Below are 22927 nucleotides of genomic sequence, written 5' to 3'. Positions count from 1 at the left end.
AACAACACAGCTGAGGAGTGTATAGTGCGTCGCTGGTTAGATTCAGGCAAAGTGAAATTTCTGTAATTTAAAAAGAATAAGTTTCTATATATAAAAAGAATAATTTATATGTAAAACTACATTGTTGCCTCTTCTGAAGACAAGGCATTGTTTTTCTTTTGAAAGATTACAATTCAGTCTTTTACTTTATTCATTATATCTACATTACTACTTATTTATTCATTCATTGATAAACTATAGAGCAGTGTTTTTCTAATTGAAACTCATAGGATTTTTAACAAATGAAATAGAACCTTAAAACCAGCATTTTTAACAAGTGAAATAGAATCTTAAAAATGCTCTATTTCAAGTGAAACAGAATCTTAATATAGTAAAACTGTTCTGTGCATTTTTCATTTTGGTTTTTGCATATCTATCTATATGTACGTGTGTATTAGGTTGGAAGATAAAATGTTTTTCTCACTGTGGGTCATGTTCAAAAATCAATCAATAAATAAATAAAATTGAAAGCCAGTGCTATAGAGAACAGCTGCTATTAGAACAGGCTCCAAAGTCAGACAAATTGGTAAACTAATCCCGGCTCTAAAAAAAGTTACCTAACAGCAATAGGCTTCAGTTTTCTCTTCTCTAAAGTGGAGATAATAATATTTATCCCATGGGGTAACTAAAAGAATAATAATAATGTAAAATATGTAAAATAGTAATAACTAGTATTTACTGACAGCTTACAACCTCACAAGTACCAGCTTCTGTAATCCCTAAAACAATAAGGTGAATCCTAGAAACATTATTTTACAGGAGAGGAAACTGAGATGCTGAGAATGGAAGTAAAAATCTCAATGATTTCCACATAAATAAATGGACACTATTATTATGAATTACCGGCAATGATTTAATGAATCCTTACAATAATACCTTGCACATAGCAGGAGGAGTTCCACAAATATTTGTGACAGATACAGCACAGTCCTTGAACTCAGAGCACTACCCACAATAATTAAACAAAAAATGCTCTAGGAACTTAAAGGGGGTAGAAATTCTTCTAAACTACCTTTGTCAAAGGAAGGCTTGAGGAAAGAAAGGCCTAGAGCAAGATCTTGTGGAAGGGAACAGTAAAGTATAATCAAAGCCCAAGGACAGAAAAAATTGGACATGTAAATTGATAACAGATTGTAGAGAGAGGCTGTTGAGTACTAACATTTTATCTTGTAGCCAAAAGAAAACGACTGAAAACTTTTAACAAATGACTAATGATAAAGATGGAATAATTGAGACTCCATAACCTCCAAATATTGTTCAAAAAATCATTTTGACATAAAGACTAAATCCTGTTTTTCCAGTTTTATGGGTAGAAAGCCAACCTTGCTTCAAGAGAAGTTATGAGTATTAATAAAATATTCATTAAACTCTAGAGCTTTCTGAAATATTCTATTATTGAAGTACAAATTATTGTATGATAGTTGACTCCCTCATAAAGTACTTTTGTTTGATTGGGACTGCATAAATAACCATAAAGTTTTATTATGACAATTGCATTTTTCAAATTGTAGTTTTTGAAAATAAGATTATTTATATAATTTTTGAATTTATTTAAATAATTATGGGGACAATTATAGAGATTAAAAATATTGATTCCAGCCTTTTGCCTATGGACAATCAGTTTATAGCAAAAAAAGTGTATCCGTTCTTCATCAAATTTGACCTTTAATATTCAAATATTTATTTTATTATGTACTATAACGCAGAAGCAAGATATGTATATTGGCAACTCTCATATGATAAACTACCTACGGAATTTTATTTTCTCCTGGTTTCAAATCCCTGCTTCTTGCTATTTATGAGAATATATAATAGATTAAACAGACTCATATTAAAATGAATTGAAGAACTTTTAAATCTTAAAAATGTTTAAAGCTCTAGAAGTCATATGGCATCTAAAATGCAATCTTATATATTCTGGGTTTAAAAAAATTGAAAAAGCGACCTTCTTAAAATTAAGTCCTTGTGCCCAGGAACAATTCTTGGGGTTTGGAACATCTTCCCAAAATAGCTTTTTCATTCTACAAAGAATAAACAAAGCATCAGAATTACAGAGAAACATTCATATTGAAATGTTAACAGTTCATGAATATTCAAACTAGAAATTCGTCTAGCAGGTCAGCTATGCCTCAGTAGGGTCACATTCATTTTCAGATGCTATCCCATGAAGATTTCCACCAAACTCCTATCTAGACCAAAGTTAATAACAACTATAATAATAAAAATAGCCAACACTTATTGAAAGCCATGTGCCAGGCACTGTACTAAACACTTTGTATTAGGTTTCCCTCGGAGAAAATAAAATATTAAAAATAAACCATCAAAAAAAAAATGCCATCAAGTGGGTATCAGAAACAATTCCACTTGATAAGGTTCCATCAAATCACTTGATTAAAAGGTAAATTCAGATTCTAAAATCTCCTCTCTTTTTTTTTTTTTTTGCTAGAAGACTAAAGTTTCTATAAAGTTTTGGCATGTATGGAATAGCCTCATTGGTCTGGACTTCTCAGCACAGAGTAATGTGGCACCCACAGAACCACCTGGGGAATTCAGGACCATTTGCCTGACAATGTAGACAGACAGGAGCCATGTAGAGCTGATCTCTAAAAAGCAGAGTGCCTGCTAATCATAAATGAGCTGACTGCTTCAGAGCACCACTAAAAGTCCACTTTGAAAGTTCACTTCACCACTAAAAGTCCTTGACCCAAATTGTAGAACTCTGAAAGCCATTTTTGCCACCTCCGAGTCCATACTGCCTAGGATTTCCAGTTATACGCCTGTTATTTGCTGAGAGTGCATACATTAAAAAAAAAAAAAAAACTAAATTCTTCCTTGAGGTTCATGTTGTCCTAACAAAATGGAATGTCACTTTCTGAAAATGGGCCTTTCCTTTTTACACCATCTTAATTTTATACTAAATATACATAAAAACATTTTGAATACTTTAATATTCCTAATTTGGGTTTTAAGTCATAAAGATTTTATGATTTTTTTATGAGATGGGCAAAAAACAAATTGTGTATAATAATTCACATAATTAGGGCTTTTGCCATAGAAATTCTTAACACCAAGTACAATACCTTTGGTGCGATATTAACAATGTTCCAAGCAATAAGATAGAAGAGGAAATAATTATCGGCACAATTATATATAGACCTGCATCATTCTGGTGTTTCTCAATATCATCTGAAAAAGAAATACAATTCACACAACTCAGAAGCTTGAGAAAATATTAATTTCTTTCTGTATCAAAAATTAAAGTAAACTTTCTTCTGATTTTCTTCACAAATTTATATTACCTTCACAAACATAAAAATTAAAAAAGTACATTATGATCACATTACTAAAATAATTATTATTCTCAGTATTATACTTATTAGCAAAACATTTTTTTTTAGATTATACGCCAATCCTCTCTATATAGTCATTTTTAAGTCACATGAGTCAAGGTGCCAATTCATGTTGTTAACAATGACTCTGTCTCAGCATCTGCCTCTGGAGAACCCAACCTTCAGCACCTGCCCATCTCTATCTTGTTCACTCCAAACACACTGACCTCCATGCTGTTTCCTGAACCACCAAGCACGCTCGCTCTCCAGGGCCTCTGCAAGCACTACCCCTTTGCTTGGAATGCTCTTACTCTTTGTGCTTGCAGGGCTTTACTCAAATATCACCTCTACAGAAAGACCATATCTGGCCATCCTGACTAAAACACCACATTTTAACTCTATCCTTTCATTATACTTCTATTTTCCTTCAAGGCACTTATTTCTATCTGACATTATATTATACATAATTTGATTTTTGCCCGTCACTCCCGTTAGAGTGCTGGAGTTTAAGCTCCACAAGGGCAGAGACTTATGTTCACTATTCATTTCCTAGTGCCCCATAATATTTGTTGAATAGTGCATGAATAAATATTTTAAGGAATTTTTATTCTAAAATCAGATAAAATGTTGTGCTCTTGAAGCTTCATTACTGGGTTGCTTGGATTTGAAGACAAATGAAAACATTGGTACTCCAAGTACAGAAAGATGACTCAGAAATATAAGAGGCCCAGTGAGTTTACTTCTATAACTTTCTCTCCAGTGTCATTTTTATTTATTTATTTTTATTGATTATGCATAGTCATGTGGTACAAAGCTGTCACCGCCTGTGCCCAAGATGTGATGATCAGATCAATACTATCAACATACCCATTACCACAAATTGCAATTATTCTCCATACCCCAATGCAACCTCTCCCCAACCTCCCTCCCCTCTGCAAGTCCAATGCACCATTGTGGTCTTTCTTTCCTTCCTTCTTTCTCTCTTAGCTCCCACTTACAAGTGAGGACATGCAGTATTTTTCCCTGTGGTTCTCCAAACTCATCCATTCCATGTTCTTGGATTGGAAGAATCAACACTGAAAATGTCCATACTACCTAAAGTGATCTTTTTTTTTAAGTGTTTTGTTTTGTTTTTACTGGTTATGAATATTCATGGGGTACAAAGCAAATTGTCACCACTCGTGCCTAAGATATGATGGCTAGATCCATACTGGCACCATGTCCATTACCACAAATTGTGATTATACCCCGTGTCCCCCACCCAATTATCCCTTCAATTATCCCTGACCTCCCTACCCATCCCCATTTCCCCATTCCACTTTGTATCGCTAGTTATGTTCTCTCCCTCTGCAAGTCCAATGCACCACTGTGGTCTTTCTTTCAGATTCAATGAAATCCCCATCAAAATACCAAAGACATTCTTCACAAGAATAGAAAAAACAATCCTAACATTCATATGGAACAAAAAAAGACCATGAATAGCCAAAGCAACCCTGACCAAAAAAATTAAAGCCAGAGACATTAAAGTTCTGAACACTACCTGACTTCAAATTATACTACAAAGCTATAGTAACCAAAAAAACATGAGTGTTATGGAACAGAATAGAGAACCCAAAAATCAACCCACACACTTACAGCCAACTGATCTTTGACAAAGGCAACAAGAACATACATTGGGGAAAAGACTATCTCTTCAATAAATGGTTCTGGGAAAACTGGACATCTATATGTAGAAAAATGAAACTAGAACCATACTTTTCATCACATACTGAAATCAACTCAAAATGGTTTGAAGTCTTAAGTATAAGATCTGAATCTATAAAACTGATCTTTGAAAAGATCAGTTTCTTTAATGGAAAACATAGGGGAAACACTTCAGGAAGTAGGACTGGGCAAAAACTTTATGAATAAGAGCCCCAAAGCACAAGCAACAAAAGAAAAAATAAATAAATGGGTTTATCTCAAACTAAAAAGCTTCTGCACAGCAAAGGAAACCATCAATAGATTGAAACAACAATGTACAGAATGGGAGAAAATATTTATAAACTATACATCTGACACAGGATTAATATCCAGAATACATAGGGAACTCAAACAACTATACAGTAAAAAAACAAATAACCCAATTAAAAAATGAACAAAGGAGCTAAATAGACATTTTTCAAAGGAAGACATACAAACGGCCAACAGTTACTTAAAAAAATGTTTACATCACTAATCATCAGGGAAATGCAAATTAAAACCACATTGAGATATCATCTCACCCCCGTTAGACTGGCTATAATCAAAAAGACTGAGAATAATAAATGCTGACAAGGATGTGGAGAGAAGGGAATGCTCCTATGCTGTTGGTGGGACTATAAATTAGTACAGCCGTTATAGAAAACAGTATGGTGGTATCTCAAACTACAGATAGATCTACCACACAATCCAGCAATCCCACTTCTTGGCATACACCCAAAGGAAGGGAAATCATCATGTCAAAGGGACACCTGCACTCTCATGTTCATCACAGCTCTATTTACAATAACCAAGATATGGAACCAACCTCAATGTCTGTCGACGGATGACAGGATAAGGAAAATGTGGCATATATACACTATGTAATATTACCCAGCCATAAAAAAAGAATGAAATTTTGCCATTCACAGTTTTATTTTTAGAGGAAAAAGTATTTCATTTAGAACTACCCCATGACATATCATCTACATAGACTCTGGACTCTTCCATGATTCCCTCAGAAGAATAATCAGATGGCAACATTACTGCTAATAAATTAGGAAATACAAATTGATGTTAAAATAAACTACAAGTAAAATTTTTACCTTGGGTGAAACTATTAATTATCTTCGGTTTTCCCACTCCTTCAGTAAATATTGGGTAAAGACTGAACTGATACTTCTCAATGGGGATAAAATAATCTGGGAAGAAAAATATATTAAAGTCTCCTTTATAATTAACTAATCTTAATGAGTGGAACCTATGTAAACAAACAAACAAAAAAAGAATTAAAGTGACTATCCTATATTTACAAACATAGAAATTAGTTGTTATTGAATTAATGATAAAGTAAGGTAGTTTCAAACACAACCTAAGCAATACATATTCTCTAATAAAGATAATAGTTTTCAAATAATTTCTTAAAAATATTACCCAGAGATAGAAAATTGCAATTTTCAAAGGCATGTTCCAGTGATAGCCAATTTGTTCAAGTTCAGAAGTATGAGCTATTTCCTTCCCTCATTTCTTTATCCAAAGATGATATGAGTATATTCTACCTCCTCTCCCTTATCCCCAAAGCAGTCACTATTCCGTTTTTATAGGGATTTAGCTTACTTAGTGATGTAGTTTGGATGTGTTGTCCCCTCCAAAACTCATGGAAATTTGATTTCCAGTGTGGCAGTGTTGGAAACTGATTGAGTCATGGGGGCGGATCCCTCATGAATGGATTAATGCTCTCCTTGGGAGAGGGGGGATTAATGAGTAAGTTCTCGCTCTTTAGTTCCTGCAAGAGCTCCTTGCTTAAAAAGACTCTGGCACCCTCTCTCTCTCTCTTGCTTCCTCTCTCTCTTGCTTCCTCTCACCATGTGGTCTGCTTGTACCCGCCAGCTGCCTGCCACTTTCCGCCATAAGTAGAAGCAGCCTGAGGCCCGTGCCAGATGCAGCTGTCCCAGAATCGTAAGCCAAACAAACCTCTCTTCTTTATAAATTACCCAGTCTCAGGTATTTCTGTTATAGCAACACAAAACGGACTAAAACACTTAGTTTCCCCATAGAAGGTAGCTGGGAGACTAAAGTCTTAAGAAATCCTCTACTAAGAATATGGGGGTCCAAGAGTCCCTTTGCAGAATCTGGGTTCTATATCTATTAAAAATGCGCACCCCCATAGGAAAGCTAGAAATGGATCTACCAATGATTTTAACAAATGCTAATGACATATGAATATATTCCAGAAGAACAGATCCAAAAGAAGACAGATCTCTTTGACCCTAAATTCTGTATCCCTGTGGCTTAAAGAAAAGAGAGTAACCAACTGGACAACAGTGGTAATGAACTGAATTGAGTTCTCCATCAATAATTTTTAAATAAATCTACCTTAATGCTAAATTCCAAGTCTCTGGAATGAAATGAAACAAAAGTATGAGTCCTTGGGATATTATATAATAAGATCGTGGTAATCCTTAGTTTTTCTACTTAACATCCTTCAATACTTACTCAGACTTGGAGATACTGTATTGTGCACTTATACTTTGCACTTTACACACCTCCTGGGATAACTGATCTGCCTTTGGGAGGTTACACTGGCCTACGTTACCAGGTTCTAGATATTCAGACCTTCAGCCCAGGACTTCCATTAATTGCCAGTGACATTATAAGTTCATGCTCAGTTTGGAAAAATAATTTGGCAGTAGATATCAGAAACCATTAAAAAAATCTGTTTAAAAAAGGTAAAGCTTGAAGCAATATAAATAATCTCAAATAAATAAGACAGTTTAAGTAGATTTTAAAATAAAATGTTATATGATCATTTAAAGTAATGGTAGAAAGGACTGGGAGAAAATATATGATATATGATTACAACTGTGTAAAACATTAAAATGAAAAACAAAAGAAATACAATAAATGTTTTGATAAGGAGATAGGATTATATTTATTAAGATGGTAGTATCATCTATATTTTCAAAGCTTTCTTTAACTGGCTTTATTATTTGAATTAATAATCTGTAGCGTCATACTAATCAATGAGAGAAACTTATTAAAGTAAAGCAAACTTACCATGGATATAATACTTCTTAACAGATGAAGGGATTCTAAGCCATTTAATTTCATCATCTTCATTAAGATTTTTCCATTCGATAATAAAATACATTAGATTGTAATCACTGGGTGACAGTATCCAGGAAAGAATCACACAACTGCTGTTTAAATGATAAGCACTGAGTGACTGCACAATATTTACTGAGGGGAAAAGAAGAAAATTTATTTTTAAATTCAAAATTAATGAAAATCTACTGATAATCCTTGAGAAACTTATAACCTACTGGAGGAGGGGAGAAGGAAATAAAGGCACATAATTTAGACAAATTATAAAAGTAAATTTAGGGGGGGGAAGAGGAATTGGTAAAGGGACACAAAAATCAACTAGATTGTATATTGATATATTAAAATTTTTAAAAAGTAAACTTAATACATGGCAATTATTTTTATATCATGAGAGTAACGCAAGCAGAGAGATATGTGAATATATGATATTAACAAGAAATATGATTCTGGCAAAATCTAAAAAAAGCAATTTTGTGATATGGTCAAAAAGCTGTTCTCAGTCAGAATACTGCACAAGCCTATTAACCATCCTCTCTGATTCTCTCCAAACTCTTCTCTCCTGCTGATGGAGCGGTGCTTTCAAAGCACAAATTTATTCATTTCAACACCCTCTGCACAGTCCCACTTAAAAACCTCCAATGGATTTCCACATTTGAGGATAAAATTCCTATCATGCTTCCTGAGGGCCAAGTCTCAATTTATCTCTTCACTTTTTGTGATTTTCTGTACTATAACCACCATGGTCTTCCTTCATTTCCTATCCTGTGCCATAAAGACTTTTTCTTTTTGAAAAATTTTACAATTATTATTATTTTTAACATACTATTATTGTTTTTTTGTTTTGTTTTGTTTTGTTTTGTTTTTGGCAGCTGGCTGGCACGGGGATCTGAATTCGTGAACTTGGTGTTACGAGCACCACACTCTCCCAAGTGAGCTAACCAGCCTGCCCCTACTATTATTTTTAATTGACACATAATCATACATATTTGTAGGGCACAGTCTGATATCTCAATACATGTATGCCATGTGTAGTAATGAAATCAGGGTAATTAGCACATACATCACTTCAAATATCTGTCATTTCTTTGTGTTGGGAACATCCAAAATGATCTTGTAGCTATATGAAAATATGGGGGTCCTTACAAAAAGTTCATGGAAAATAGAATTAAAAGATAATACGAATCATTCCATGAACTTTTTGAAGTGCCTTCATATTCAATACATTGTTGTTAACTCTAGTAACCCTACAGTGCTATAAAACACTAGGACTTATTCCTCCTATCTAGCTGTAATTTTATATCCATTAACTCACCTCTCCTTATCCCTCCTCCTCCCTACACTTCCCAGCCCCTAGTAACAACTATTCTACTCTTAACTTCTATGAGATCAACTTTTTCAGCTTCCACATATGAATGGGAACATATGGTGTTTATCTATTTGTGCTTGGCTTCTTTCACTTAACATAAAGTCTCCCAGGCTCATCCCTGTTGCTGTGAATGACATGATTTCATTTGGAAAAAAAAATTATAGAGTTTCTATGGCTGAATAGTATTCTGTTGTGTATATATACCACATTTTCTTTATCCATTCATCTGTTGATAGATTGATTCCATATCTTGGTCGTAGCAAATAATGCAATAAATGTGGAAGTGCAGATATCTCTTCAATATACTGATTTCTCTTCCTTTGAATATATATCCAGTAGTGGGATTTCTGGATCATATGGTAGTTCTATTTTTAATTTTTGGAAGAATTTCCATACCATTTTCCATCATGGCTGTATTAATTTACATTCCCACCAACAGTGTATAAAAGTTCCCCTTCCTCTGCATTCTTGTCAGCATTTGTTATTTTCTGTCTGTTTGGTGATAGTCATTCTAACTGGGATGGAATGATATCTCAGTGTGGTTCTGATTTGTATTTCCCTGATGATTACTGATGTTGAGCATTCTTTCATATATTTGTTGGCCATTTATATATCTTATTTTGAGAAATGTCTATTCAAGGTCATTTGCCCATTTTTTAATTGGATTACTTGGCTTTTTGTTTTTGAGTTGTTTTGAGTTCCTTATATATTTTGGATATTAATCCCTTGTCAGATGAAAAGTTTTCTCCCATTTTGCAAGTTGTCTCCTCACTCTATTGATTTCTCCTATGCTGTGTAGATTTTCAGTTTGATATAATGTCATTTGTCTATTTTTGCTTCTGTTTCCTGTGCTTTTGAGGTCTTATCTATAAAATCTTTGCCCAAAACAAATGTCCTAAAGCATTTCCCTTATGTTTCCTTTTAGTAGTTTCATAGTTCTGGGTCTTACATTTAAGTCTTTAATCCATTTTGAGTTGACTTTGGTATATAATGAGAGATAGGGATCTAGTTTCATTCTTCTGCATATGGATATCCAGTTTTCCATCACCATTTATTGAAGAGATTGTCCTTTCTGAAAGTATATTCTTGTTTCCTTTGTCAAAAATCAGTTGGCTGTAAATATGTGGATTTATTTCTGGGTTTTCTATTCTGTTCCATTGGTGTATATGTGTTTTTATACCAGCACCATGCTGTTTTGGTTACTATAGCTTTGCAGTACATTTTGAAGTCAGGTAGTACTTTGGGGTCTTTTATTGTTCCACATGGATTTTTTTTTTTCTATTTCTGTGAAAAAATGTCATTCTGTGAAAAATTTTGGTAGGGATTGCATGGAATCTATTGAACATTTTGGGTAGTATAGACATTTTAACAATATAAAGTCTTCCAATCCATGAACATGGGATGTCTTTTCATTGTTGTGTATCCTTTTCAATTTCTTTCAGCATTTTTGTAGCTTTCCTTGTAGACATCTCTCACATTCTTGGTTAAATTTATTCCTAAGTAATTTTTTGTAGTTATTATAAATGGAATTGTTTTCTTGATTTCTTTTTTCAGCTAATTTATTGTTAGCATATAGAAATGCTACTGATTTTTGTATGTTGATTTTGCATCCTGCAACTTTACTGAATTTCTTTATCAATTCTAAGAGCTTCTTGGTGAAGTCTTCAGGTTTTTCTATATATAGGATCATGTCATTGGCAAACAGGGATAATTTGACTTGCTCCTTTTCAATATGCATGACCTTTATTTCTTTCTCTTGCCTGAATGCTCTGGCTAGGACTTCCAGTACTATGTTTAAAAAGATTGGTGAGAGAGGGCATCTTTGTCTTGTTCCAGTACGATGATAGCTGTGGGTTTGTCATATATTCCCTTTACTGTGTTGAGGTATGTTCCTTCTATACCTAATTTGTTGTGAGTTTTTTATAACGAAGGGATGTTGATTTTATCAATTGCTTTTTCTACATCTATTGACATGATCACATGGTTTTGTCCTTCATTATGTTGGTGTGTGGTATTGGGATTATTGATCAGCATATGTTGAACCATCCTTATATCTGTGAGATAAATTCCAATTGATTATGGTGTATAATTTTTTTAATGTGCTGTAGGACTCAATTTGTCAGTATTTTGTTGAGGATTTTGGCACCTATGCTCACCATGGTTATTGGCCTGTAGTTTTTTTGTTGTTGTTGTTGCTGCTGTGTCTTTGTTTCTGGTATCAGGGTGATGCCAGAATGGAATATCAGAGAGAGAATCTCAGAGTTGGGCACTCTACGTTAGTGGCTCTGGTTTCAAGACGGCACCATACTGCATCAACTTGGATCACAGTGGGGGTGGGGTGCACAACATATGTTCCTACTCTGCAGCAATGTAGTCATGTGAATTCCAGGCAGCTCCCAAACTGGGCTCCAGGCTTGTGGGGATTGTGTGATCCTCCTGTAGTAAGTATTGCAGGTGTCTGCAGTGGCAATAGGTGATGGTGGGGGCTTTCTGCTTACCTTTTCCCCACTAGAGGACGTCCCTCCTGGCTCTGCATCAATCCTAATGGGGAAGACAAAGCAGCAGAGGCAGGATGCCTCACACTTCTCTCTATGTTACCACCCCTGGCTTCCATGCTTCAAAGGGTCTCGCCAGTCCCATGCTGCACTCAAGCACCACTCATTTGTCGTTTTGGTTCTTTATTGTCAGGGGGATGAGTACCAGGTACCTAGTCAGCCATCCCGCTGACATCATTCCCTATGCCCTAAAGTCTTTTGATCAGGGTATTCCTCTGTCGGGAGCCAATGTGTTACTCCCCATCCCACAGCCTTTGGGGAAGTTTAATTCCTACTTACAGTTCAGATTCCAGTTCAATACCACTTCCTCAGGGTGGCTTCTCTGACTCTCAATGCTAGGTCAGCTTCCTTTCTTCTATCTTTTGTAAAATTCTATTCCTCTCCTGAGAACATTTATCTCAGTTTATAAATAGACATTTACTTGTATAATGATTTAGTATCTGTCTCACCTATTACATTCTAAATGCTGACCATTATAGTTTTTCTCATGCTAGAATTTCCACCACCTAATACACTGCAGCATTCGACAAATATTTCTAGAATATATTTGTTGAAAAAACTTTAAAAGTAAAACATGGTGCAGGGTGCTGTGGAACTTATAAGAAGTTTACAGTATAAGTACAAAAGTAATCATAATATAAGGCAGGAAATAAAATACCTTAAGAAAGGTAGAAGTCACTCAGTTTTAGAGAAGAAATAGGACATATTCAACTAAAGCAATAAGCAAAGACTTCATGGAGGAAGTAACACTTGAAAAGGCCTTTATAGATTAGTAGAGACACAAGAAACTTGTATCTCCCTTTAAAAATTTATACTTTGAATATATAGTATATTATACTTTGAATATAATCCAGATTAGAAACTCCTATTGAAAGTGGTTCTCAATTCTCTGATAATCAAATATGAGGGGTCTTTTAAAAGTTTATAGAAAGCTTCACATTATCGTCTAAGTCTACTTTTCCACGAATTTTTTGAAGTATCCTCATATATCAAAATTAATGAAAGAGGGCTCATCACTCACATTAAATAAAGTCCACAGTAATTTTCATGTCTCAACCATTAACCTGCATCCATATAATGTGTCGTACTATTACTATATACTCATGTATCACTTAACAAGGATATATTCTGAAAATGCATCTTTAGGCAATTTGGTTGTGCTAACATCACAGATTGTACTTATACAAAGCTAGACAGTATAACCTACTACAAACCTAGACTATATGGTATAGCCTATTATTCTGACCATCTTCATATATGCAGTTCATCGTTGACCAAAATGTCACTATGTGGCACACGACTATACATATGTAGTGTTGCATGTATATAAGATTTTATAACATACATAGTATTATATATGATACTATATATACTTATTTTTACATATTTATTTATATATATATACATAGATATACAGAGAGAGACATAGATATGGGGAGAGAGAGGGAGGAAGGGAGGGAAAGAGAAAGAGAAACATTGACCTACAACCTCTATTGGTTCAAAAGGTTTAAGTGTTGACTTACTAGAATATTCTCGTTTATTGTAATACGATTTCAACAATGTTTCACCACATAAAAGCCCAAGAATTGTATTACGTAATCATCATACAATGCATTTTGTTATTTTTCAGACAAGGAAGAAATAAAGGGTGAAAAAGAGACTTTTAGATTCAAAGAATCATAGGCTGCTTGGAAGGGAGGAATTTGCACATATTAAATATTAAAAGAGGAAATGAATTACTACTCTGTACCTCTTCTTACCTTTGCTCATAGGCCATGAGAATGTTAAATTAAAATTTACAAAAGAAGCACCAATTGAATTGATGGCCAGAACCGTGACGGTATGTACTTGCTCTGTCCACAAGAAAGTGAATGTGGTGTTATTTCCCACATCTTCTGACCTTGTTCCATTGCGGGAAGTATGATGGTTTACCACATATCTCCTCACACTGCACAATGACTCATTTTTCATCAGTGGCTGTAGTAAATACAAAAATTGATTAAGAACTATAGTGCTTTTTACAACAACTGAGCTCATAGAAGTCTTATTATACATTTCCCATTAAGAGGAAGGGGTTAGATAAGGGCCGACACTGCCCACTACAAAGCTGAGAGACTGGGAAGGTGGGAGGGATAGAGGCTGCCTCTGACCATAGTCTCCATGAAGGTGTCTGGGAAGTTAAAGAGCTTAGTAAACTTATTTTCCCCTTTTGACTCTCTTCTTATGGCTCAGAGAATAAATCACTTGAAGAACATAAAGTAAGGATATAATTAGGACATTTTTCTACCAAGAAGTTTCACTCTAATTTTAGAGGAAAAAAAAGACTGAACAAAGGAGTAGAGAGTTTTCTTATTTAAAAAGCAAACAAAGAATAACCCTCAGATTCTATAAAACAGCAAGAAAGAAGTGAGAAGACACTAGTCATCACTTATATTAATCCTAGTATGATTTGCCATTCATTTTTCCTTCGTCTGATATTTTTGGACGATTATTTCGAATGGGAAGAGTTTATAAAGCTTAACAAGTAACAGAGGACACTGTATACAGCACCCCAGAATTTGTCCTTAAATTTTTTAGAGTCATACCAAGTCATTGAGAATTCCGATGTAAAATACATATCTAGTCCAAGTCTATTCTTCTGTTCTACAGAGCTTAACAGTACACCCCACTTCCCTAAATACTTTCACCTGCTACCAATCCCTTATACCCGCAAAGAATGCTGGACTCCATTCCGTAGATGAGAACAGTGGTTTGCAATTTTTTTTTTTTTTTTTTTTTTGCCATTGAGATGCCTCTAAGCCAGAAATGGCAGAGAAAAATAAACACATGTACATGTATCCCTAAAGAATTTGGAATAATCTGGGTAGGTTGGAAGTAAGAATTCAGCAGCCACTGCAAGATAGAAATGTCTTACGAATCATACAAATTTTTAATTTTATTTGAAAAATACAGTCAGTTTTAATACACAAATATTTATTCTTATAATCATCAAGTAAAAATAATGATAAGCTTCCTTACTTTCTGATACTACAAGATGCTCCAGGTTCATCTTGTGCCCCAGTCCTAAAATTAGCCATTTCTTTCAGGAGCCCTGGTTCCTTTTATTGGATACAGGTAGTAGAAATAAATCTGGGCATGCTCCTTACTACTGTGGTGTCATTACTTTTGGCCCTCTTAGCTAATAAATCAAGGAAACGTGTGTGTATACTAACCCAGAATCCATCTATATCTATATTAAACTAAACATGAGTTCAGACTAGTGTCTCCAACTCTAATCCATTACCACACTGATCATTCTGGCCTTCTCTCCTCGCTTGCCTGTAATGTCCCAGTTTAACAGTGAGAAACCTGGGTCCCACCATCTGCCATTCATTTACTTAATTGTCCCATTCCAGTTTATATGTGCAGTGGTATCAATTGTTAACCCACACCCCCAAGAGTTACATATCAACTAGAATACAGAGTATATGTACAGTTTCTCCTTCCATTAGCCTTAAGACTCCACTCATTTCCAAAGTTATTTAGGCCTTTTATCAACCACCTTAAGTGAGGTTGTTTCATACAACTGTAATACAGCTATATTCCCTTATCACAGTCTGCATTCCCATCCTGGGATTCTCCAACTTCCTAAGTGATCTTTTCAAAAATCTACATGCATTAAGGTTCACTCTGTGCTATAACGTTCTATGGGTTTTGCAAATGCATAGTGCTATGTACCCACCATTTCAGTTTTCCTCTTGAAGGATATCTTCGTTTCTTCCCATTTTGGGTGATTATGACTAAAAATGCTTGATCATTCATATGCAAATGTTTATGTGAATATATAAGGTTTCAAATCAGCTGGGTAAATACCTAGGAGTGAAATGCTGCATCATACAGTAAGGCTACGCAATTTTGTAAGAAAACTACCAAACTGTCTTCCAACGTGGCTGTACCATTTTGCATTTCCACAGCAATGAATAAAAGTTACTGTTGCCCTGAATTCTCACCAGCAATTTGTATTGTCACTTTTGTAGATTTTAGCCATTTTAATAGGTATGGAGTAGTATCTCATTGTTGTTTTAACTTGCAATGCCTTAATGAAAAAATGATGTTGAACATTTTTAATTATTCTTATTTGCTCTATCTATATTTGGCCCATTTTTAAATGAGTTCTTTGTTTTCCTATTGTTGAATTTTAAGAGTTCTTTGTGTAATTTGGTTGTAAGTCCTTTAAGAGATATATATATTCTCAAAAAGTTTGTGTCATATCTTTTTATTCTCTGAAACTCTTTCCAAGATCAGATAAGTCTTTTTTTATTTTAATAAAGTCCAACTTACCAGTACTCAAAAATTTTTTAAAAACACAGCAAAAATCCATAATGATGGGAGCATGTCAAAGTGACATATGTTCATTAAAAGAGCTCCTAATGACTGAAGCAGGAATAATTTGAACAACAAAATAAAGTAGTATTGGATTATGACCCAAAGTATAGAATAAATATTCATAGTCTGTACTGATATAAACAAAGGAAAGAATAAATAAATAAATATGAAAGAGTAGATAAATCTCTGTGCAGAAGAATGCTAAATAACTTATGTAGCTGCTCCACCCTCAAGTAGGTAGAACCTAACTCCCCACTCCATAAGCATGGGCTGCACATAGTGACTTCTTTCCAAAAATATGGTATGGAAAGGGGAAAAAAGAATAATTTCACAATGGGACACCAAATACCACCTCAGCCAGGTGAGCAAGATTAACATCAACTATGTTAAGTGATGTTCATAGTATGTAGCCTTAATATGATGTAATGAAATGGCGCTTTACATCTGTGGTTTTCCTACCATAAACCCATAACCCTAAGCTAATCATAAAAAAATACCAGACAAAAAACCCATTTAAGGGAGACTCTACAAATACCTGACCAGTATGTCTCAAATATGTCAAGTTCATCAAAAACAAAGAACGTCTAAGAAACTTTTACAACCAGGAAGAACTTAAGGAGGCATGACTGCTAAATATACTGTTTATCCTGGATGGGATCCTGGGCCAGAAAAAGAACATTTTGGTAAAAAAAAACTAAGGAAATTCGAATCTGAATAAATTAAGGGCTTTAGTTAATGATAATGTATCAATATTGCTTAATTAATTGTTACAAATTTATCATACTCATATAAGAAATTAATAATAGAGGAAACTTGATGTGAGATATATAGGAATTCTCTATACTATGTTATTTTTCTATAAATCTAAAACTGTTCTAAAATAAATTTTATTATTTAAAAAGTGCCAGAGAAATGATGGGGTTTTTTTTTTAAACTACCATACATATCCTGTGGCCTTGTGGCTTATCCACTGGATACCCTTGAGCAAATCTTACCCCAGTTTAAGATGCATAGGCTTGGAGAACCACAATCACTGAACTATTACTTCAGTTTAGGAAATCAAAACAAAACAATACAAAACAAAAACAAAGTTAATGAAAGATAATTCAGCCAATAAAAGCATTCAAGTTTCTGCAAAGATGATGGATTAGAAAAGGTGTTGTCTCCCTCCCACAAATCAACCCTGAAGAACCCATAGAGCTGTGCTGTCCAATATGACAGCCACTAGTCATTTGTGGTCATTTAAATTTAAATTAATTTAAATTAAATAAAATATAAAATTCAGTGCTTGAGTCACACTAGGCATATTCAAGCACTTAATAGCCACTGGTGGCTACCATACTGAACAGTACAAATATAAATCATTTCCCTCATTACAGAAAGTTCTATTGGACAGCATCACTGAGGAAACATGGAATCCATGATATAAGAAAAACATGGGATCCATTTGGGGAGAAAGACAATTGTTTTGTTCTAGGGTATGTTGGGGCTGGAGCGGGCAGAGGCTGCAGCCTGAGACAGAGGGCAGTTGTCTACAGCTAAGAGAGAAAAATTAAAGAAAAAGAAAAGCTATTTAAATTTTGCTCATGGCTGGCCCTACCACTGCCTTAGGAACATCACTGCTGGTCCCTCACTGTAGAAATACTCAGATTTCTGGAGCAGGTGTCAGAATAGAGAACCCAGAAGTCAACCCACATACTTACAGTCAACTGATCTTTAACAAAGGCACCAAGAACATACATTGGGGAAAAGACTGTCTCTTCAATAAATGGAGCTGGGAAAATTGGACACCCATGTGCAGAAGAATGAAACTAGACCTGTACCTCTCATGAAGGTAAAACAAAGGAAGAAGAAAAAAATCTGCTGGGCAAAATGGCTGCTTCCTATTCAGGAGCACCTCCTTCCTCAGCGAGGTCAGCTTCCAACTCAATGTCTCAGAGTAGAAGCCCTGAATTCCCTGGGAGGTGAAGACATGTATAAAGTGCTTGGAATACAATAAATGTTTAATAAATGCCAATGTCAGTTCTTTTTTTATTTTTATTTTTATTTTGTTAAATTTATTGGAAGCCAACTGTGAGGATCAACCCAGGAAACACTATCCGACAGAGTCAGAAAAGTGTTCCTCAGTGTCAGTTCTCACAGCTAACTTTAAATTAGAAATATTAAAATGGAAAATAGTTTAGAAATTGCATTGATTATTAACCAAATGAAATTATATAGCAACTGGATTTGCAATCTAAATCTAACTCTTATACACTCCAATTTTTATATAGGGATTGTTGTTAGATATGAAGCCATTTTCAAACATGTGCTCATTCAATCTTGGGGATTAAACTTAAATTTCACATTTGGGGTGCCATAAACACTATTTTACTTCATGTCTTTTATTCACAAATCAATCTTAAATTTGGTTTCTATCGACCAGAAAATCTATTTACTTGGAATGGAAATCAATTCATTTTGGAGTGAATGCTTTAGAAATTGCTAGGCTGAATATCCATCATTTATGGAAATATTCGTTGTTTACATGTCATCATACAAACAGTATAATCTCTCATGCTTTAGGTGCCCTTGATGTATGTGAAGACAGCCACATTTAAATTGTTCAGTATTAAATACAAATAAAATTTTGAATTCAAGGGAACACTAGATATCTAGTCCAATATTATATTTATACAGGTGAGAAAACTGAGGCCCAAAGAGTCTAAGTAACTTTGCCGAAATAGTACTGACATAATTGAAATATGTTAAGCTGAGAAGAGAACTAAAGCCTTCTCACTCCACGCCAATGCTCCAGCCACTATACATCTTAGCTCTCTGCAATCACATCTCACAAAAGAAATTGAAATACAGGATTGTAGAGCTTTCAAGGGTTTAATAATGACAATATTATGAACAATGAAGTAAATCTTCTATGAATATAAAAGCAGAATTTAATAATAACATGAAAAGCAGAAATACCTTCCAAAGTAAGGTGACATTTTTCTCTTTTTTAGTAATATCTCCATTAATTATTCTCCAAAATTCAGGTCCTCTCATAGGAACTGCAAAATGACAAGGAGCCTAAGTTGTAAACGTAAATGTTAAAAGCTTTGGAAGGAATACTTTTCAGCCATATTTGAAGCACACATTTATGCACTTTCAAAACACATTTACGAAATCTCTGCAGACCTTTTATATCCATGACAACTGTGTAGGCTGGACTGCTCCAATCACTCCAATATCCCAGTTCATCTAGCCTCTTACAGCGCACCTGAACAGCATAGACTGCACACAGGTCTGGCACCGGGAGACTGGCAGATTTTGCATCATACACTTCATAGATCTGTAAAATAAGTCAAAGCATTAGATTAATCAATAGTAACACATATGGATTTAAAGGGCCCTGAAGTGCTTTTTATTTTAAACCTTAACATTATTTTAAAATTAGGAGAGAACTGATTTTGTGTTTTCTGGCTTCAGAAAATAGTCGTATCAGGTTGGATTGTAAGCTCCTTCAAGTCAAGGATTTTCTTACTCATCTTGTCATTCCCTTACTGATGACATCATTTTGGATTGGTTCACTTGCAAACTCGTTTCCCAAACACTCCTTACCCTACTACTATTCCTTGTCCATTAAGACTTTTAAGAATTTTGACCTATTGGTTAGATAGAGCATGCTGTAGAGACTCTCTGATATTCAGTCTCCCTCAATAAGCCACCAAACTGTCACATTTGGTTGAGTTGATATCATTGTGATCTAATGACATCATAAGGGTTCCCGATACTTCTAGGTCTTTGCAGGCTGCCATCACAAAACTGACATGGAAAGCCATCACATGGACACTTGACAATATAGACATAATTCTGGATGTTTGATAAAAGCAGCTTCTTCCAACATGCATTCTTTTGGCCATACATGCACTGAAGAACATCAATAGATGTTAGAGGAAAAGAGTTTCCTGGGAAAATTAGTCTGGGAAACATGGGATAAGTAAAATCACAAATTTTTATTTAATGTAGGACTGCTCCAAACTTTTAATATGTAATATATTGCAAGTGTACACTAGAAAGATACAATGATGCAGGGTTTTCTAAACTTATTTAGCCATGCAATCTTTTTTCAAGGAATATTTTATGAAACCAATGTTCTGTAACTTTAGGAAATGATGGATTACAGGAAAAAAGGGTTAGACTTCGATCAATGTATTTAATTGAAAATAGCTACAGAATACAGGAGGACATACTTTTATGTCAATAAAATTGGTCTTATGCAATAAAACTCTTAAACATTTTAAGAAATAGCATTTAGCGAGGCCAGCTAAAAAAAACTTCTAAGTAAAAGTTACCTTCCAATGTACTTCTTTTCCACTTAAGCCATAGCGAATCTGGAACTGAAGATTACTCTCTGGAAAGGCTGGCTTTTCCCAAGATACTTTTAATAATCCAATGTTTACAGTAATTTCTGCTTTCACACTGGATGGAGGCAGTGGTTTCACTAGAAATTTTAAAAACAGTGTTATGCAATGGTAATTTAAACAGTAATAATGCTTAAAAACATATTTTTCATACCTTATTATTTATAAAGCAGTGTCTTTTGTCTTTTTCAAAAGTTCCTCATTCATTATCTTATTTGATCCCCTATAACTTTGTGATACATAAGAAAGGAATTATCTCTATTTTGCAAATAAAGAGGTCAATTGAAAAAAATCAATACATTATCCATGTCACTCTGTAAATTAATAGTAATACTTGGTTAGAAATTGAGCCATTGACTATATAGATGTACACAAATAGTATCTATTGCAAAAGATACCAAACTGATCTCATAGTAAATATCCATTGCAAATTCCGTTCTACACAGAGCTTTAATTAAAGGCTAAAAAACCATGTACTGCATCAATTTCCACATGCATGAGTTTCAAACTCTTCTTCTGCTATTAAGTATTTCTAGATCAAGGTCAGAAATAGTCTTTCAGAGTAAAGTCTCGGTTTTCTATAATCTGAGGAAAACAGGCTTTTAATGGGTAGAAGTAGAGGCAAAGATGATTTCAATGGCAAGTGATTTTATAAAAATAACTTTAAAAAAATATATATAAAATCAAGACATGTTTAAAGGTGTAATATAAAAGCCACAGAAATTCAAAACAAAAGTTATCTTTATTGTTTTCTTATCACCTATTTATGTTGATGCTCTCAAAACTGAAGTCAAAACTTTAGCTTAGGTTTGTATTCACTATATAAATTTTCCCCAAGTTCTTAATTTTTTACTTTGAGAGCCACTCTTCCTAACAGTAAAAGACAATGTGGAAACTTGACAAATTTGAAACTAAAAGTCTGAAAGCCCAAGCATGACCGTGAACCTCTGAAGCTCCTACCTTCGTCATGACTCCCAGCATCAACTTTACAATGCAGAATCACACTTACAAAATTACGTTGTGATTATCTGCACTGTGTGCAGGATTTTATGTTGACGGCACATACTCAGTTGGCATGCCAAGCCAATTGTTAAAAATTTTAAGTTCTTTCATACCAACTGGTAAAGAGCTGCTCTCCTGAGGAATATCTCCTCCAGAACTGGCTCACATTGGATTCCCTCCACACTGCCCATGATCCAGCATCTAAAGAGTTAATGCCTGGTATAGCACAGGACTCCAGGATTGCGGCTGGAATGACCCTCTTCTTGGTACTTATTTTGAGCAGTCACCCCTGCCAGTGGATAATCCAAAGTGAAAGACGGCCTTTGGCTGAAGCACTCAGGAAAGAACTACAATGGCAAAAAAAAAAAAAAAAAAGCCAAAGGGCTAATGGTATGGAACCTAAATAATCCAAACCATAATTGATGCCAAATAATTTTTGGCATCCACTCTGTGTTGGAAAAATTAAGAGAGAAGTGACTGTAGCTGTTCTTGGGTCTACCTTCTTGATCTGTTTATTTCCTCATGTCTTATAAATCTTAACCTTGTTATGATTCATAGGGAATGAATAATACTTGGATTGGCACAGTTTGGGTGTTTGCTATCATTCTCTCTCTCTAAATCTCATTTGCCAAAAACCACTACTGTGTGAAGGTGTGGTCTTCCATTTGCACAATATTTTTTTAATCGTTTTTAAGCAATCAACAACATAATACTTCAGACTGTTGATGACAAATTACCTAAACTTTTTCATTAGTATACAGTGTATCATGATTACTCAGTTCTTCATAGACCAAGAGGGCATTCTTCTTCAACCCAGTGAGATGACATGTACTTCATCTCTGGAAAAGACAATTTCTCCTCAAGAAAGGAAGTCTCAATGTTTGAGAGGTCATAAGAAATGAAATCTGTGATTGTATTTGACTGAGTCATATGAATATATTCAGTGAATATCTAGTCTGCAGCAAGAATTCTTTCAAGTTCAATAGTTTATGGAACCCTCACAAATCCATGCTGGGAGGATATGTGAAGCTATCCACATTTTATGGATGA

General features: G+C 34.5%; 1 protein-coding gene across 2 annotated transcripts in view; it reads right to left on the bottom strand.

The window, feature by feature from the left end:
* Positions 1 to 22927, bottom strand: part of LEPR (leptin receptor) — an 83543-nt gene that overhangs the window by 10876 nt on the left and 49740 nt on the right. For both annotated transcript variants that reach the window (XM_063105114.1, XM_063105115.1), the window contains exons 10-17: positions 20807 to 20955; positions 19650 to 19803; positions 19440 to 19522; positions 13874 to 14090; positions 8145 to 8327; positions 6194 to 6289; positions 3120 to 3225; positions 1985 to 2060 (exon numbers count right to left, since the gene is read on the bottom strand). In XM_063105114.1, the coding sequence (XP_062961184.1) occupies positions 1985 to 2060; positions 3120 to 3225; positions 6194 to 6289; positions 8145 to 8327; positions 13874 to 14090; positions 19440 to 19522; positions 19650 to 19803; positions 20807 to 20955 (1064 nt within the window). The remainder of the gene's footprint in view (positions 1 to 1984; positions 2061 to 3119; positions 3226 to 6193; positions 6290 to 8144; positions 8328 to 13873; positions 14091 to 19439; positions 19523 to 19649; positions 19804 to 20806; positions 20956 to 22927) is intronic.

The sequence above is a fragment of the Cynocephalus volans genome, chromosome 8 (genome assembly GCF_027409185.1).
Source record: "Cynocephalus volans isolate mCynVol1 chromosome 8, mCynVol1.pri, whole genome shotgun sequence".
NCBI lineage: Eukaryota > Metazoa > Chordata > Mammalia > Dermoptera > Cynocephalidae > Cynocephalus > Cynocephalus volans.
This window is presented reverse-complemented; position numbering and strand designations above follow the sequence as displayed.